Genomic DNA, 18,181 nt, shown 5'->3' with positions numbered 1-18,181 from the left:
ACATGCCTTTCCTGCACCCATTTCAGTTTTCCCAATTTATGCCAACTCTGCTTCCTATCTGCTAATCAGCTTTCTATCCATCTCAAGACATTACCTGCAATCTCATATGCTTTAGCTTTACATAGTAGGCTATTATGTGAGATCTTGACAAAAATCTTCTGAAAGTCTAAATAAACCACATCCACTGGTTCATCTTGGTCAACACTACTAGTTACATCCTCAAAGAACTTCAACAGATTCATCAAGCATGATTTCCCTTTTGCAAACCCATGCTGACTTTATCTGATTATACCACTGTCTTCCAATTGCTGAATTTTGAACTCCTTGAAAATGCACTCTAGCAACTCCCCCAATACCAACGTTAGGCTCATTGGTCTATAGTTCCTGTTTTCTCCCTTTTTGAATAGTGGGCTCACACTTTGGCAAATCAGACCACAAGCCAGTGCTCCTGCTTACAAACAAAAACTGAAGCAGGAGAATCCATCAAAGAAAGTCATGCAATGTTTTTCTGAGAAACTGGATGACCTTGGTCGGGACTGCTTAAAGTCAGTGGACTGGGCGGTATTTTAAAACTGTGACCAGCCTGAACGAGTATACCACTACAGTAACTGGATTCATTAGTAAGCATGTAGAAGACTGCATGCCAAAGAAGCAAATTCACATATTTCCCAATCGAAACCACAAACGAACAGGAATATCCACTGCTTGATGAAGTCTAGGTCTGAGGCATTCAAGTCAGACAACCCTGACCTATACAAGAAATGATGTGGAAATGCCAGTGTTGGACTGGGGTAAGCACAGTAAGAGGTCTCACAAACCAGGTTAAAGTCCAACAGGTTTATTTGGTAGCACAAGCCACATGCTTTCAGAGCACTGCTCCTTCGTCAGGCGAGTGGGAGCTCTGTTCACAAACAGGGCACATATAGATACAAATTCAATTTACAAGATCATGGTTGGAATGCGAGTCTTTACAGGTAATCAAGTCTTAAAAGGTACAGACAACATGAGTGGAGCAAGGGTTAGGCACAGGTTAAAGAGATGTGTATTATCTCCATCCAGGACAGTTAGGTGAGATTTTGCAAGCCCAGACAAGTTGTGGGGTTACAGATAGCATGATATGAACCCAAGATTTTTTAAAGCGGCATCTCGGCCATTTGGCTAAGATGCAAACAAGATCAAGCCCTAGAGGAGGAGCTATACCTACTCCAGTCAGCTTGGAGCATGTAGATCAAGCCCAAGACAGGAGGTGAGAGCCCTGTCTTGTCAGCTTGGATCGGGAATGTCCCAACTTGTTGGGACTCTGAATTGGGTTTAATTTGACTTGATTGGATTGGAATAAAGTTTAAAAAAAAAATGAACCCAAGATCTCAGCTGAGTCATCCCCATGTGCGGAACTTGGCTATCAGTTTTTGCTCAGCGATTCTGCAGTGTCATGTGTTGTGAAGGCTACCTGGCAGAACACTTACTCGAAGATCAGAGGCTGAACACTTGTGACCAAAGTGTTCCCCAATAGGAAAAGAACACTCCTGCCTAGTGACTGTCGAGCAATGCTCATTCATTTGTTGTCATAGGGTCTTCATGGTCTCCCCAATATACCATGTCTCGGGGCATTCTCTCCTGCAATGCATCAGGTAAACAAAGTTGGTTGAGTTGCAAAAGCATGTACCGTGTACCTGATAGGTGGTTGTCTCACGTGAGATGATGACATCCGTGTCAATGATCCGGCATGTCTTGCAGAGGTTATTGTGGCAGGGTTGTGTGGTGTCATGGTCACTGTTCTCCTGAAGGCTGGATAGTTTGCTGCAGATAATGGTCTGTTTGAAGTTGTGCGGTTGTTTGAAGGCAAGAAATGGAGTTGTGGGGATGATCTTGACGTGATGTTCGTCTTCATCGATGACATGTTGAAGGCTCCGGAGAAGATATCGTAGCTTCTCCGCTCCAGGGAAGTACTAGACGACAAAGGGTACTCTGTCCACCATGTCCCGTGTTTGTCTTCTGAGGAATTCAGTGCGGTTTTTCGCTGTGGTACGTCGGAACTGTCTTTTGATGAGTCGAGCGCCATATCCTGTTCTTATGAGGGCATCTTTCAGCATCTCGACGTGTGTGTTACGACCTTCGTCATCTGAGCAGATTCTGTGTATATGGAGAGCTTGTCCGTAGGGGATGGCTTCTTTAACGTGTTTAGGGTGGAAGCTGGAGGAAGTGGAGCATCGTGAGATTATCCATGGGCTTGCAGTACAGTGAAGTGCTGAGGTGAACATCCTTGATGGAGATGCATGTGTCCAAGAATGCAACCGATTCCAGAGAGTAGTCCATGGTGAGTCTGATGGTGAGATGGAGCTTGCTAATGTCACCATATAGTTGTTTCAGTGATTGTTCGCTAGAAGTCCAAAGGGAGAAAACGTCATCGATGTATCTAGTGTATAGCATCAGTTAAAGGTCCTGTGCAATGAAGAGGTCTTCTTTGAACCTTTGCATAAAGATGTTGGTATACTGAGGTGCGAATTTGGTCCCCATGGCTGTCCCATGTGTCTGGATGGACAACTGGTTGTTGAATGTGAAGACATTGTGGTCCAGGATGAAACTGATGAGTTGTAAAATTGCATCTGGAGATTGGCAGTTGTCGGCATTGAGTACTAAGGCAGTTGCAGCAATGCCATCGTCGTGGGGGATGCTGGTGTAGAGTGCCAAGACATCCATTGTGTTGAGGAGTGTTTCTGGTTCAACTACTCCATGTGTACTGAGTTTCTGTAGGAAGTCCATAGTGTTTGCGACAAAAGCTGGGGGTTCTTTGTACAATGTGTTTCAGGATGACATCGACAGAGAGGTTCTCGCACAGGGTCCCATTGCTTGATACAATGGGATGGCGGGTGTGTTGGCCTTGTGTATCTTCGGGTAAGCGTTCTCCAAAGCAGCCTTCACAACACACGACAATGCAGAATTGCTGAGCAAAAACTGATAGCCAAGTTCCACACACGAGGATGCCTCAACCGGGATCTTGGGTTCATGTCACACTATCTGTAATCCCCACGACTTGCCTGGGTTTACAAAATCTCACTAACTGTCCTGGCTGGAGACAGTACACAACTCTTTAACCTGTGCTTAACCCTCTCGCCACTCTCACTGTCTGTACCTTTAAGACTTGATCACCTGTAAAGACTCACATTCCAATCATGATCTTGTAAATTGAGTTTGTGTCTATATATGCCCTGTTTCTGAACAGAACTCCCACTCACCTGATGAAGGGTCAGTGCTCCGAAAGCTTGTGGTTTGTGCTACCAAATAAACCTGTTGGACTTTAACCTGGTGTTGAGAGACTTTTTACTATTGTTATCAGACAACAAATTTTCTGAAATTGGGTACACAATATGGAAACAGACTAAAGATACACTCAGAACCCCTCCACTAAAGATCACAAAGGAGCAGATCCAGACAGGCAAGCAAAGACATGTTTTTAGAATGCAAATAAGGGCTAACACATGGGGGCTGGACAGGATGGCACCTACAGAAACTAAATTAAAGTACACCCCCATCTAATCAGCACCACAAACCTAATCAAGTAAACCTCTATGGAGACGCCTAAGAATTAACATAACTAAGGAAGCTTCCCTGGCTTCACAGACTTCCTAAAGTCAGTCAAACACCCATTGTTCAAACCCCAAACATTCTAGACCATTGATAAACCCATCAGACAGAAACAATTAACACACACTTAAAAACATCGTTACAATACTTGAAAACATCAAAACAGGATGGTCAGAGTCGAATACTGTAAACAAAACATTAGCATTTGAATTGTACAATGTATTGAAGTTCAGGTATATCTGTAGCCCATTGCAGTGGGCCTTGACAGTGCTTTCAGGACAGTTCAGTTTGTATGTCCTGATTGCACCTCCGTCGATGTTAAAAATAAAGCTGCACCGCTGTTGAACCTGACTGAGTCTGTAGTGGTCGTGTCCGCCCACTCGCGCTAACACTATGTTATACAAAGAAGCCTGATGTGAGCTAAGAAGATCCATCAAAGATGTCAAATGACAGTACTGGATCAAGCTAGAATCCCAGGCCAGCCATATAGACTCCTGCCGACTATAGCAAGGTCTGCAAGACATAACAGGCTACACAAGGATATTTTGGCCCTGGAGGGAGTGCAGAGGAGGTTTACTAGGCTGATACCGGAGTTGAGGGGATTGAGCTATGAGGAGAGGCTGGATAAACTAGGCTTGTACTCGTTAGAGTTTAGAAGAATGAGGGGAGATCTCATTGAGACGTATAAGATGATGAATGGGATGGATAGGATAGAGGTGGAGAGACTCTTCCCGCTCAAAAAAGACAGTAGGACTAGGGGGCACAGCCTCAAGATAAAGGGGAGGCGGTTTAGAACGGAGTTGAGGAGGAACTTCTTCACTCAAAGGGTGGTGAATCTCTGGAATTCTCTGCCCGTTGAAGTGGTGGAGGCTGCCTCGCTAAATATTTTTAAGAAGCGGGTTGATGGGTTCTTGATAAGAGAGGGGATTAAGGGTTATGGAGAGAGGGCGGGAAAGTGGAACTGAGCCACGACAGATCAGCCATGATCTTATTGAATGGCGGGGCAGGCTCGAAGGGCTAGATGGCCTACTCCTGCTCCTATTTCTTATGTTCTTATGTAAAATAAAGACATGTAAAATCGCCAGCTCCAGTGCGCCCCTCCCTATTGAGCTCAATGCATTTGTCCATTTTGAAGAAGAGGTCAGCGAGAGCGCACCCTCCACCCTGGAAGCCTCAGATGAACCTGTATCTGAGGTCACCACTGCAGATGTCAGACCAGCTTTCTGGAAGGTCAACCCACAGAAAGCAATTGGCTCAGATGGGGTACCCAGGCGAGCACTCAGATCTTGTGCAGGTCAGCTGGTGAGGGTATTCGCAGATATTTTCAACCTCTCGTTACAACAATCTGAGGACCCTATCTGCTTCAAAAAGATGGTCAACATCCCAGTACCAAAGAAAAGCCAAGCAATGTGTCTTAATGATTATCGAGCAATGGCTCTGACATACATCATTATGAAGTGCTTCGAAAGGTTAGCCATGATATGAATCAATTCCAGCCTTCCGGACTGTCTGGATCCACTACAGTTCAGTTACCACTGCAACAGGTCAACAGCAGACACCATCTCCCTGCCCTGCACTTAACCCTGGAATATCTAGATAACAAAAACATCTATGTCAGACTCTTATACATTGACTACAGCTCAGCCTTGAACACCCTCAAAACTCATCTCCAAACTCCGTGGTCCGGGCCTCGGTTCCTCTGACTGGATCCTGAACTTCCTAACTGATAGACCACAATCAGTAAGGACAGGCAACATCTCCTCCATCATCATCCATCCTCAACACCAATGCCTCACAAGGCTGTGTTCTTAGTCCCCTACCATGCTCCTTATACACCTACGACTGTGTGGCCAAATCCCCCTTAAACTTGATTTTCAAGTTTGCTGACGACACCACCATAGTGGTTGAATCTCAAGCAATGACGAAACAGAGTACAATAATGAGAGAGAATCTGGTGAACTGGTGCAGCAACAATAATCTCTCCCTCAATGTCAATAAAACAAAGGAGATTGTCATCGATTTCAGGAAGCACAGTAGAAAACATGCTCCTGTCTACATCAGTGGGGATGAAGTAGAAATGTTCAAGAGCTTCAAGCTTTTAGACGTCCAGCTCATCAACAATTTGTCCTGATTACCCCATGCCAACACTATAGTTAAGAAAGCCCACTAACGCCTCTCTACTTTCTCAGAAGACAAAGGAAATTTGGCATGTCAGCACAATTCTCACCAACTTTTACAGATGCACCGTAGAAAGCATTCTTTCTGGTTGTAGCACAGCTTGGTATGGTTCCTGCTCTGTCCAAGACCACAAGGAACCATAAGAGGTTGTGAATGTAGCCCAATCCATCACACAAACCAGCCTCCCATCCAGTGACTCTGTCTATACTTCCCGCTGCCTTGGCAAAGCAGCCAGAATTAAGGATCCCATGCATCCTAGACATTCTCTCTTCCACCTTCTTCTGTCGGGGAAAAGACAATAATCTCAGGTCACATACCAACCGACTCAAAGACTGTTTCTTCCCTGCTACCATCAAACTTTTGAATGGACCAACCTTGCATTAAGCTGATCCTTCTCTACACCCTAGCTATGACTGCAACGCTACATTCTACAGTGTCTCATTTCCTTCTTTATGAACGGAATGCTTTTCCTGCATAGCGCACAAGAAACAATGCTTTTCACTGTATTCTAATATATATGATAAAAATAAATCAAATCAATCTCTAGGAACCAGTCCACTTAAATGGAATTCAAGTATTTCATGTGACAACATATATTTAAATAGTGGCATAACAACGTAAAACATCTCAATGCACATCACAGAAATGTTATCAAACAAAATTTGGTACTATGCACAAATGGAGAAAATGGTAAGTTCCCTGAAAATATTTTATGATATGGTTTAAAGAAGGAGAGAAGGATAAAGAGGCAACAAAATTTCAGAAAGGAATTCCAGAGCTTAGGACACGAGGTCAGCTGAAGGAACAATCACCAGTGGTGAAACAATGAAAATTAGGGTATGTAAGATACTCAAATTGAAATAGCACAGAAATCTGAGAGCACTAGAGCATGGGAAGGACAAAACCATGGAGGGATTTGTAAACAAGAATGAAGATATTAGTGGAACGAAAATGTTGCGCTCCCCATTAATTTCATTTTTCCATCCATTCAATGAGACACATTAGCCTGAAATCAGATACATCGTAAAGTTTACTGAATTCAGTATTTAATCCTATTTTTCTTTACAATCCATTCATAAATTGGACTTGCAATTATTAAATTAAAAAATTACTCACCTTATTCAATGCAACAATAAAGGGGCATTTCTTTGCTTTTAGCAGGTTAATGGATTCTATTGTCTGTGGCTCCAAACCATGCATAATATCAACAACAAGGATGGCAATGTCACAGAGAGAACTTCCTCTATTTCTTAAGTTACTGCAAGAGGAACACATAGCAAAATAAAAGTATTTTAAAAGCCAATTTAAGTGTTTGAAGCACAGAGATATAATGGCCAGGATTCTCCCAAAAGAATTCTAAGTTCCCAGCATGTGGGAAAATGGGTGTAAACCCTGCCTCTTTTTTAAGCATGATTGCAAGAATGAATTTCCGCCACACTGTGCATCATAGAGCGCCCTAGCAAAACACCCACTGAAAAGTGGTGGGTGGGGTCCATTCCCACCCAAAAGGCCAGCAACGTCACGCTGAGTGGGCACTGCTCATGTGCCAATCTGTCAGCGGAGAGATCAGCGCATGTGCAGTGGCCCCCATTGCCGGCCAGCTCCGCAACCCCACTGATCACTGGCCTTCCTACCTCCCATCCCACATTACTGGCCACCAGGCCTCCCCTGGCCAGCTCCTCCGCATCCCCGCCTTCCCAGCCAGCCTCGAGCTCCCCAATCTCCCCCCAGATCTCCTGCCATAAAGTCCCTAATCACCCCCCACGCCCAGATAGCCAGGCCCAAGCCCCTGAATTGTCTGGGCCGCCAGTGTCCCACCCCCCACCACCCCCCAATCCCAAGTGGGAGTGTTTCCCTCCAGCAGCGTTTACAACTGTACCCCACTATCAGGAAACAGGCGGCCTCACTCCACTGGAGGGCAGAGAGGCCATTGCAGCGTCGCTGGGAGATCGAGGATAAGGGGTGGGGGGCTGCCCCTTGGACAGTGCCAGTCTGGCACCCTGCTCGAGATAAACTGGCACCACCCACCAAAATTCAGTCCTGACCCGCAAATCATATGGAAATGTCAATTTCAATTTCAGTGAGATGGGGAGCTGATTACATCAGAAAACAGGCTGCAGATTCACAGAGGCCCCATCAATGAGCAGGAATCTGCAAAATAGCCATCACGCTGCTCAGACAATGCAGCAGACTGGGAGAATTGCCCCCAATATCTGGAGTCACGCAACGCTGCTTGCTATACGGACGTGATAGTTTGATTATCAATGCCATAATGAAAGGAAGAGATCATTAAATACAGAATAGGCTAATAATTATTTAAGCTTTGAATTTGTAGCAGGCCAAAAGCAGTCTACATAACTGTCATGACGTGATTTTATTTAAATCTCCAGCCCTTTAAAAAAAAAAACAAGCTGTATGTGTCTGAGAGTTAAAAACGAACTCTACTAACAATTACAATAGCTGTTTGTTGACATTTCTCCTAAGGGCTACAGTTTTCCAAGTGCTACCAATATATTATTATAAATGTTGGCTGCTTTCCACAAGCAATGAGTAGCTCAGGAGGTCTCAGGTCACAGTCTGATTGACAGCTCAGAGGTTATTACAGGATAAATCACCTTTGATGTGGGATTATGAGTAGAAGCTTTAATAAGGGAATAGGCACAAGAATCAAATCTCAAGATTTTAAAGTTTGAGTAGGCTTTCAAGAATCTTTTCAAAATATGGTGATGGCTTCAAAAAATATTTAGATCTTTAATTGCATCTTAATAGGACTCCTGAACTCCGCCCTTGGAGGACATTGGGTGAGGTAGCATGGAGAGTGTAAGCATCCAGGATGGTTGGAATGGGTCAGGATAGGGCTATGGACTAGGTGGTTGCATAGCTTGACATTAAGTTGGCATAGGGACGTGGAGGTGGGATAAGGAGTAAATTTGGGGGAAATAAAATGACAGGTGGGAGCTACAATGCCCAAAATTTAGTGAAGAAACTGGGACAAATTCCCAGAGAACTGAAGCAGGCTGTTTAAACAGTCCACCTCAGCACATGGTGGCCCTTATGGCCTGTCACCAATTTACGTCTGGGCACTGCAGGTCCACATTTAATCCGCACCTTGCCACAGAATGAAAATCCATCATTTGGGGGAGGGAATTCACTGACACGTGCTATCCTCATTGGAAGCAAAAATCTGGGCCTAAATTTTGAATTCACTGAATTTTGTTTCTTTTGTCAGTTGTTCAACTGAACAAGTTTGAGAAACATTAACATAGATTTAGTGTAATTAGCCTTTGATTGCATTACATATCAAAGCAAACAGTAACCACGCGACACTGCTGCAATGTCAGTTCTTTTCAGAAAACATTACTAGCTTTAGTTGAGATTTCTTCCCCCTTCTGGATCCAAACACAGATGTGCTTAGAAAACTGCTAGCTTTAAAATGCAAGCCCCATTATTCATTATGGAGAATAATGTTACTTTCATTGTTTCATGTGATTCAAAGAATGAGTCATTAAGACCAACCACCTAACTTAGAAAAAAAATTTACCTGAAGGATTCGTGACCTGGCGTATCAATGATCAGCATTCCTGGTATTTTAATTTCATCTTTCTCAAACTAAAACAGAATTAGCAAGGAGTGATTATTTTTAATATTGTTTCACAAATAATTACAAATAATCTGGAAATTGGTATTGCAAATTAAATCAGTTCTATTTTACCTTCTATAAAAACTTACATTTTTCACCATCTTAGTTTGTTCCTTGATGGTTTCGAGAGGGACATTTGTTGCACCAATCTGCTGAGTTATACCACCTGCTTCACTGTCTTGCACATGAGTACGGCGGAGCTGTATGCAAAAAAAAAGCATTCATAAAAAGATTATATATAATTATGTGGTTCATTAAAAAGTTCACATATGAAAACCTGGTTCATAAAGATCCACGAGGAGCCCTCCATGGTTCGGGATATTAAGGACCTGGTCAAGAAGGAGGAGGAGGCATATGACATGCAAAGGCAGCTGGGATCAAATGGGTCCCTTGAAGAGTATATATTGGTGTTGCAGTAGAGTTAAGGGAGAAATCAGGAGGGCAAAAAAAGGGACACAAGATTGCTTGGGCAGATAAAGCAAAGGAGAATCCAAAAAGCTTCTATAAATACATAAAGAGCAAAAGAGTAACTAAGGAGAGAAGAGAGCATGTTAAGGATCAACAAGGTTAACATTATGCAGAGCTACAAGAGATGGGTGAGATCCTAAATTAATATTGTTCATCAGTATTTACTGTTGAGAAAGGCGCGGACATTAGGGAACTTGGGAAAATAGTGATATCTTGACAAGTGTACATATTACAGAGAAGGAGATGCTGGAAGTCAAAGTGCATCAAGGTGGATAAATCCCTGGGACCTGATGAAGTATATCCCAGGATGTCGTGTGAGACTTGTTAGGAAATTGCGATTCCCTAGCAGAGATATTCGACAACCATAAGTAAGGTGCCTGAAGATTGGAGGGTGGCAAATACCTTTGTTTACGAAGGGCTGCAGGGAAAAGCCTAATGTCTGTAGTGGATAAGTTGTTGGAAGGTATTCTGAGAGACAGGATCTACAAGCATTTAGAGAGGCAAGGACTGATTAGGGACAGTCAACATGGCTCGGAGTGGAAAATCATATATCATGAATTAGATTGAGTTTTTTGATGGGATAACCAAGAAGGTAGATGGGGACAGTGCAGTAAACGTCATCTACATGAACTTCAGCAAGGACTTTGACAAGGTACCATGTGGTAGGTTGTTGCACAAGGTTAAATCTCATGGGATTCAGGGTGAGGTAGCTAATTGGCTTGATGACAGAACACAGAGGGTGGTTATAGAGGGTTGTTTTTCAAACTGGAGGCTGTGATCAGCGGTGTGCCTCAGGAATCAGTACGGGGTCAACTGTTATTTGTCACTTATATTAATGATTTGAATCAAAATTTAGGAGGCATGATTAGTAAGTTGTGCAGGTGACACTAAGATTGGTGGCATAGTGGACAGTGAAGAAAGTTATCTAGGATTGCAACGGGATCTTGATCAATTGGTCCATTGGGCTGATAAATGTCAAATGCAGTTTAATTTAGATAACTAGACAGTGATGCATTTTGTTGGATTGAACCAGAACAGGACTTACTCAGTTAACGGCAGGATACTGGGGACAGTTATGGAACAAAGAGATCTAGGAGTACTAGCTCCTTGAAAGTGGAGTCACAGGTGAACAAGCTAGTGAAGGAGGAATTCGGCATACTTGGATTCATTGGTCAGAACAATGAATAAAGGAGTTGGGACATCTTGTTGAATTTGTACAAGACATTGGTACGGCAACACTTAGAATACTATATACAGTTCTGATCACCCTATTATCGAAAGGATATTATTAAACTAGAAAAAGTGCAGGAAAGGTTTACTAGGATGCTACGGAGACTTGATGGTTTGAGCTATAAAGAGAGGCTGGATAGACTGGGACTTTTTTCCTTGGAACACAGGTGGCTAAAGAGTGATATTATAGAGGCCTACAAAATAATGAGAGGCATAGATAAGATAGATGGTCAGCATTTTTTTCCCAAAGATAGGGGAGTCTAAAGCCAGGAGGGTACAGTTTAAGGTGAGAGATACAAAAAAGGGTCCAGAGGGGCATTTTCTTTCCCATAAGGATGGCGAATGCCTGGAACAAGCTGCTAGAGGTAGTAGTAGAAGTGCATAAAATTCTGTCTTTTAACAAGCATTTAGACAGTTACATGGATAAGATTGATGTAGAGGGATATGGGCCAAACACAGGCAATTGGGACTAACTTAATGGTAAAAACTGAGTGGCATGGACAAATTGGGCCAAAGGGCCTGTTTCCATGCTGTAAACCTCTATAACTCTAAGCATATTTGCTATACCAATATTCATCATGAAAATAGCCACATAAACTGGTCAACATTTCACCAAATGTGGACTGATGAAACAAATCAAGAACTGAAGCTACTTCTTATAACTTTTGCGTCTATTGTTTTGTCTCTCTATAATTGAATTTGCTAATGACCATGAGAAGAGGATGGCACAGGAAAAGACTTGTTCAAGCAGGTATTGAGAGCTGCTGCAGAGGAAAAGAAAAGAAAGATGGCCAGTGAGCTGCCCTTTTAGCTTGATGCATCTCCTTTTCATGATAAAATCTGTGGAGAGTTGCACATACACAAATCCTCCTCAAAGTTTGTGTTCTCATCACCGAATTTTGAATGTTGGGCTAAAGAGTTAGCCCCTGCTAAGAGCAAAAATTGCAGGAATCACATCAGGGACGTTGCATGCTTCATTTGTATATCTTTACCATAAACACTGCCACATTTGTCAAGCTCAATTTGCACCCCAACCATTTTGTTTCCAAGAAAGCAGTGGGGATGCACCAACAGCATACCCCCCAAGCAGCTTTTCACCTCCACTTCATATCGGCTGAAAACTTGACAGGTTAAGGCAGAAAGCATTGACTATGATTCCTTAACTGTCATTCAAAATCAATTGAATTTTGGAAATATTTAGAGCCAATGGTGATGATTTGATTATTACATTTGTTGTGTATACAGAAAATACGAACACTAATGATTATCACTTACATGCCAGAAAATGGAAAAAGGCAAGGACAGTCATGATTGGAAGTCATGACAAGCACGCAGGGGAACAGGGCCTCAGACAGGTTTGGGGGGGGGGGGGGCGGTTGTTGTCGAAAGGTTGCATTAAACAGATTGGGAAGGAGGGGGATGGGGAGGTGGAAAGAGCATTGGTGCCAGAAAGACAGACAGGGAGGGAAACAGTGATGTCAGACAGAACCTCAATATTGTGACCAGATTTCAACCAGAAATCCAGATTAAAAAGAAAATCAGCAAGTGTGTTCAGGTGGGGGAATAGGCAAACCAAAATCCGCTCAACTGTAGGTTTCACCTCCGGTGATGATAAAGCAAACAATATTGCCATTTTGTCAAACCGATGCAGCTTCATCACCTGACTGCCAACACCACTATCCCAACACCAAACCAGTGCTGCTCCACTAGATGCCGGGGTTGGACAGTTCTGCACGCATGAGACCCACCTCAACCGAGATCTTGGGTTCATGTCGCATATATGTAACCCTTACCATTTGCCCTGGGCTTACAAATTCCTAATAACTGTGCTGGCTTGAGACAATTCACACCCCTTTAACCTGTGATTATCCCTCTCTCCACTGGTTAAAACTGATTATCTATAACGACTAGTATTCCAACCATTATTTTGCAACTGTATCTGTCGATATATGCCGTATTTGTGAACCCACCTCTCCACTCATTTGATGAAGGAGCAGCACTCCAAAAGCTCATGATTCTAAATAAACTGGTGTTGTGAGACTTCTTACCATTCAATATTGACAATGGCTGATCTGATTATGGCCTTAATTCCATTTTCTTACCTTTATCCAACTCAGCCTTGAATATATTAAATGACCCAGCCTTCACTGCTCTTTGGGGAATTCCAAAGTGTAACAACCCTCAAAAGAAAAAATTCTCCTCATCTAACTTAAATGAGAATGCCCTTAGTTTTAAACAGTGCTGTCTAGTTCTAGATTCCCCACCTGGGGATAAATTCTCCCAGCAGCCTTGTATATACTGACATCTTGTTCGCCATCAGCTTAAGTAATTTCACTAATACATTACTTATAAAGCACAGCTAAAGACATACTGTTTTCTTTAACTGATTAAACAACTGTCCATATTCATAAATAGACACAGCCTGTATAAAAACTTTCACATGCTAATTACATCTTTTTAACAATCTCGGAGAAACTATTGTTTCACAACAACTCAGCTTCTCAAACTGTTGCAATGAATTTCCCATTTAAGTTAGTAATAAAAAATGAACTATAATCAGGATATAGACAGAATGTATGACTTTAAAACAGGAACTGAATTATACTTGTGGATCTGGACCAATTAGTCTTTTAATTGAACTTTACTTGAACACGACACTCAGGTTTTGCTTCAGTGTGCTATGATAAGGGAGCTCAGCATACATTCTACTAGAGTTTGTGGTTCATTTTTTTTTAACATCAATTTTGCAAATATTTGCAGGATCCATTTTACATACCTTATCCAAAATTTTGGTCTTTCCTGTATCAACATGTCCAAGAACACAAATAACTGGTGCTCGAAGTTTTTCGGTGTTTGCATTCATGATGTTTTCTGCTCTGCGTTTCTAAGAAAGCACAAGATATTTCTAAAACAGAAAGCAATTAAAACATCCAGCGAGTCTCAAATTATGGGGTTTTTTTAAAAAAGCAATTTCATGTTAAAAGCAACAACAGGAACAGGGTTATTTACCTCAATTTCGTTCCATAGCTCTCTGCCCGCTTTTGATTGTCTGGTGGGAAGCATGGGGTTTTGCAGGGTGTTTCAAATTTCCATTATACTTTCTGCTAAAAACTGAATTTTGATATTACTCCGAAATGACCTAGCTCTAAATTTATGCTCTGGTTCTGGATTTCCTAACACAGTAAATAGCTTCCATACAAGTGCTTATTTTAAATTATCTTCAAGATTAACAGACTGCAATTCAAAACGTCACTGACATGTACTTTTATTGTTACTTAATGGCAAACTGGAAAGAGACTGTTTTGGTGGTTTAATGGGTAAAATTATCATGTCAAGTCAAAGGAAGTTTCCAGCTTGAATTCCTGGTTTGTGCTGAGTTAGATCACCTCAATTGAGAGAGAGGCAGTGAAGGTCCATGTGCTTTTTATATCACTGACTAGCATTCCTGATTACCTTTTACCCATTCCTAGAACTGCAAATGTAAATAGCAGGTGAGGTCTAACATGACAATATCAACAGCTGACTATCCAACATTACAAATGAAAAACAATCAACTGGAGCCACTGAGTTATAACTGGAAATGTAGTTACACAAGAACATAAAAAGCAAGAGCTGGCCATTTAGTCCCTCATGCCTGTTCTAACTCAGTAGATCATTGCTGATCTGATTAGGTCTCAACTCCACTTTCCTACCTGTTCCCCATTTACTCTCAACTCCCTTGTAGATCAAAAATCTCTAACTCAGCTTTGAATATATTCAATGACACCAGCCTCCACCACTCTCTGGCATAGAGAATTTCAAAACTAACAATCATCAGAATAATTCCTCTCCTTTAATTGTGAGACCCCTTATTTTTAAAGTTCCTCTTAGTTCCAGATTCCCACATAAGGAGAGACATCTAGCCTGTCAAGCCCTCTCAGAACCCTTATGGGCAGAATTATATGAGTTTTTTTTCAGTGTCCAGCTAGCATCAAAACAGGGGACTTGCTGATCTGTTTTTCAAGTGAGTTTTCACTCCCAATTTTATGCATTTACTTTGAAAACATGGGCCAAACCATTTCTAGCCACTTGATGCAGAGGGCAGGGTTTAACTTACCAGATAGCCAGGGACTCAGATCAGACCCACAAACGACATGTGCAGAAAGAGCCAAAAAAAAATAGCTCTGCCCCACGGGCCACATACAGCCTCCCATTCCCTTACCCACCCCTCCCCACAGAACCCCTGGCACATGGCTCTCTCATCACGTCCCTAGCCCTAATGACTGACTGATATGACCCACTCTCTCCCAATCACCATAAGGGCGCACAACCCCACCCCTCTCCACTCCATCAGCATACCTGCAAGTACTGATTTGGCTCACCCTTCATGATAACAAGGCAAACTGCATTAGACTCGCTGGAATACTTCAGCGGGTGTGTGAGACACCCCCAAACTGATTGCAACTGATCTGCCCTAACAAGGGACAGCTCCATAAAAACCCAAGGATGGATGGATGGACAGACAGGCAGGCAGTACAGGAAGAAATGGCCTCCAGGAAGACAGTTCCCTGTTTTTCTGATGCCGATCTGGCCAGTTGCTGGAGGCAGTGGAAACAAGGTGGGATACCACCTTCCCCCACAACAAGACACCATCCCAGAGGAAGAGATGGAAATGCAGCTTAGGAGACAGTGGCAGCACACATTAGTGCCAGGGCACTGAACAGGAGAACCAGGAAGCAGTGCTGCAAAAAACTGAATGATCTAATCCAGGGAACAAGGGTAAGTGTTTTACCTTCCCCCTTCATGACCCCCAGATCCCCCCATCTACAGCATCCTGCATGTTTTCAGCCCAACCCCCAAGATTCCTCTCCCATCCTTGCCCTTAACTTGTGTCTTGTGCTGCATAAAGGGACCCCAATACACCTGGGCCATCTGGCATCATGGCTCCCGCTGCTCCTCTTGTCCATCCTGTTCGCACCAATCCTGTCCCTGACAGCTCAGAAGACTCCTCAAAAGAAGTGGATGAAGGGACCTCCAAGGCTGGCACCAGTTTTGCATCAGCTTCTATCTTGCAATTCAACATCCCAGAGACTCTCACATCAGTGGGTCAGGGTAGTGGTGGGGCATCTGAGTCACTTGCTGGTGTGCACACACATCTGCTGGAGTACATCAGGTGGAGGAGGGAACATCTGAAGTCTCTGGCATGTGGGGGCCTACTGGCTGGCCCCAAGCTACATGCTGGGCCTCTGCGATCACTTGTCTGTCAGTTGATGACGATGCAGCAGCAGAGCCGGGGAATGCAGGAGGGGTGGATGGCAACACTGGACTGACTGCAAGGCTGTTGGGAGGAGTTCCAAAGCTTTCAGGTGGACTAGCCTGTCTTGCATGGTTCCCAGGCCAAAACTGCATGGGTGGCATCCCCATACCTGCCCCCCCACACACAGACCTCCAATACATACTCCCCTCACCACTGCCCCCCATATACTTCTCCCCCACAAATCCCAGAATGTCAACAGAGCCTCCCTGCTACTCCCCCCACTCCCAAACACACACCCAGAATCCATGCAGTGGTGGCCACAAACAGTGCTGCTTGACAAGTCCTGAGGTTGCAGCACTGCCACTTCAGAGATTTTCCAGCCAATCTCCCACCTGCAACAGTGCTTGTTGCTGTATGCACTAGGACCCAGAGTCAGCACTAAGACCCAAGGTCAGCGCTCTGAGCCAGGTCCTTCTGAGAGTCCAAGGTTGGACCTGTAAGCAACAACAGCCCCCCATCCTCCCAGACTCAAAACTCAACATGGCCACCATGAAAAACCCCCTCTGAGCAGCATGGAGCGTGGAAATTTACCTCCTTGCTCACCCTCACTGACCAGGTGCCTGAATCCAACTTTTATAGAGGAGATATTTTCCTGACTCATCTGCCTGCAGCGAATGAGATGGTTAAGGGAGGTGAGCTGGGACAAGTGGGAGCAAAGCTCGCTAATGACATTGTGATGAATGGATAAAAAAAAAATGCAAATTGGCATTTCACTTGTTTTGGGCAAGCTCCCAATATTTTTGGTAAAATGGGAATGGGCACAAAAAAAGGCCCCATTCTCGCTAGTCACATTGCATGCAATTTCACGACATTTTCCTGCCACAAAATGAGCATGATGGGGTCCTAAAACTCCACCCTATATGTTTCAATAAGATTACCTCTCATACTTCTGAATTCCAATGAGTATAGGCCCAATCTGCTCAACTTTTCCTCATGAGAAAATTCCTTCATCCCTGGAATCAGTTTAGTGAACTTTTTCTGAACTGCTTCTAATGCAATTATATCCTTTCTTAAATAAGGAGACCAAAAGTGGAACAGTATTCTAGGTGCGCTCTCATCAATACCCTGTAATGTTGTAGCAAGACATCCCCTACTTTTATACCCCACCCCACCTTGTAATCAAGGCCAATATTCCATTTCTCTTCCTAATTACTTGCTGTATCAGCATTCTAACATTTTGAGATTCATGTATAAGGACAGTGCAACATTCTGAAGTCTCTCTCTATTCAAATAATATCCCATTTTTCTATTCTTTCCACCAATGTTGGAAGTCTCTCATTTTTCCACATAATACTCGTCAGCCAAATTTTTGCTCTCGCTTAACCTATGTCCCTTTGCAGACTCTGTACTCGCCTTACAACTTGCTTTCCTACCTATCTTTATATCTTTAGTAAACATAGCTATAATATACTTGGTCTCCTTTATCCAAGTCATTAGGTTAGATTGCAAGTAATGCAAACCCCAGTATCAACCCCAATGGCACTCTGCCCTGTTAAAATGATCCATTTGTCCTGACTGTTTCCTGTCAGTTAGCCAATCCTCCATGCGTACTAACTTATTACCCCTAAAACCTAAACTAGCTCTTATCTTGTAAGCCACTTTTTATGTGGCAGCTTGTTGAATGATGTTTAGAAAGTTAAATGCTTAAGACTTATTGGCTCCCCTTTGTTCATCCTGCATGTTAAATTTTCAAACAGCTTTAATAAATTTGTCAAATACCCTTTCATAAAATCACATCAGGAAGAATGACCATCTTTAAGAGAGTGAGAGGAAAGGAGGAAGCA

The 18,181-nt window shown here is 43.1% G+C and overlaps 1 protein-coding gene across 1 annotated transcript in view; it reads right to left on the bottom strand.

Moving 5' to 3' along the window:
- Positions 1–18,181, bottom strand: part of eif5b (eukaryotic translation initiation factor 5B) — a 102,813-nt gene that overhangs the window by 34,431 nt on the left and 50,201 nt on the right. Inside the window, exons 11-14 of the mRNA XM_080197116.1 lie at positions 13,878–13,985; positions 9,493–9,603; positions 9,305–9,372; positions 6,880–7,021 (exon numbers count right to left, since the gene is read on the bottom strand). Coding sequence (XP_080053242.1) covers positions 6,880–7,021; positions 9,305–9,372; positions 9,493–9,603; positions 13,878–13,985 — 429 coding nt within the window. The remainder of the gene's footprint in view (positions 1–6,879; positions 7,022–9,304; positions 9,373–9,492; positions 9,604–13,877; positions 13,986–18,181) is intronic.

The sequence above is a fragment of the Carcharhinus amblyrhynchos genome, chromosome 10 (assembly GCF_965287045.1).
Source record: "Carcharhinus amblyrhynchos chromosome 10, sCarAmb.v2.hapA, whole genome shotgun sequence".
Classification (NCBI taxonomy): Eukaryota; Metazoa; Chordata; class Chondrichthyes; order Carcharhiniformes; family Carcharhinidae; genus Carcharhinus; species Carcharhinus amblyrhynchos.
Note: the sequence above shows the minus strand (reverse complement) of the source record. Positions and strands in the feature narration are given on the sequence as shown.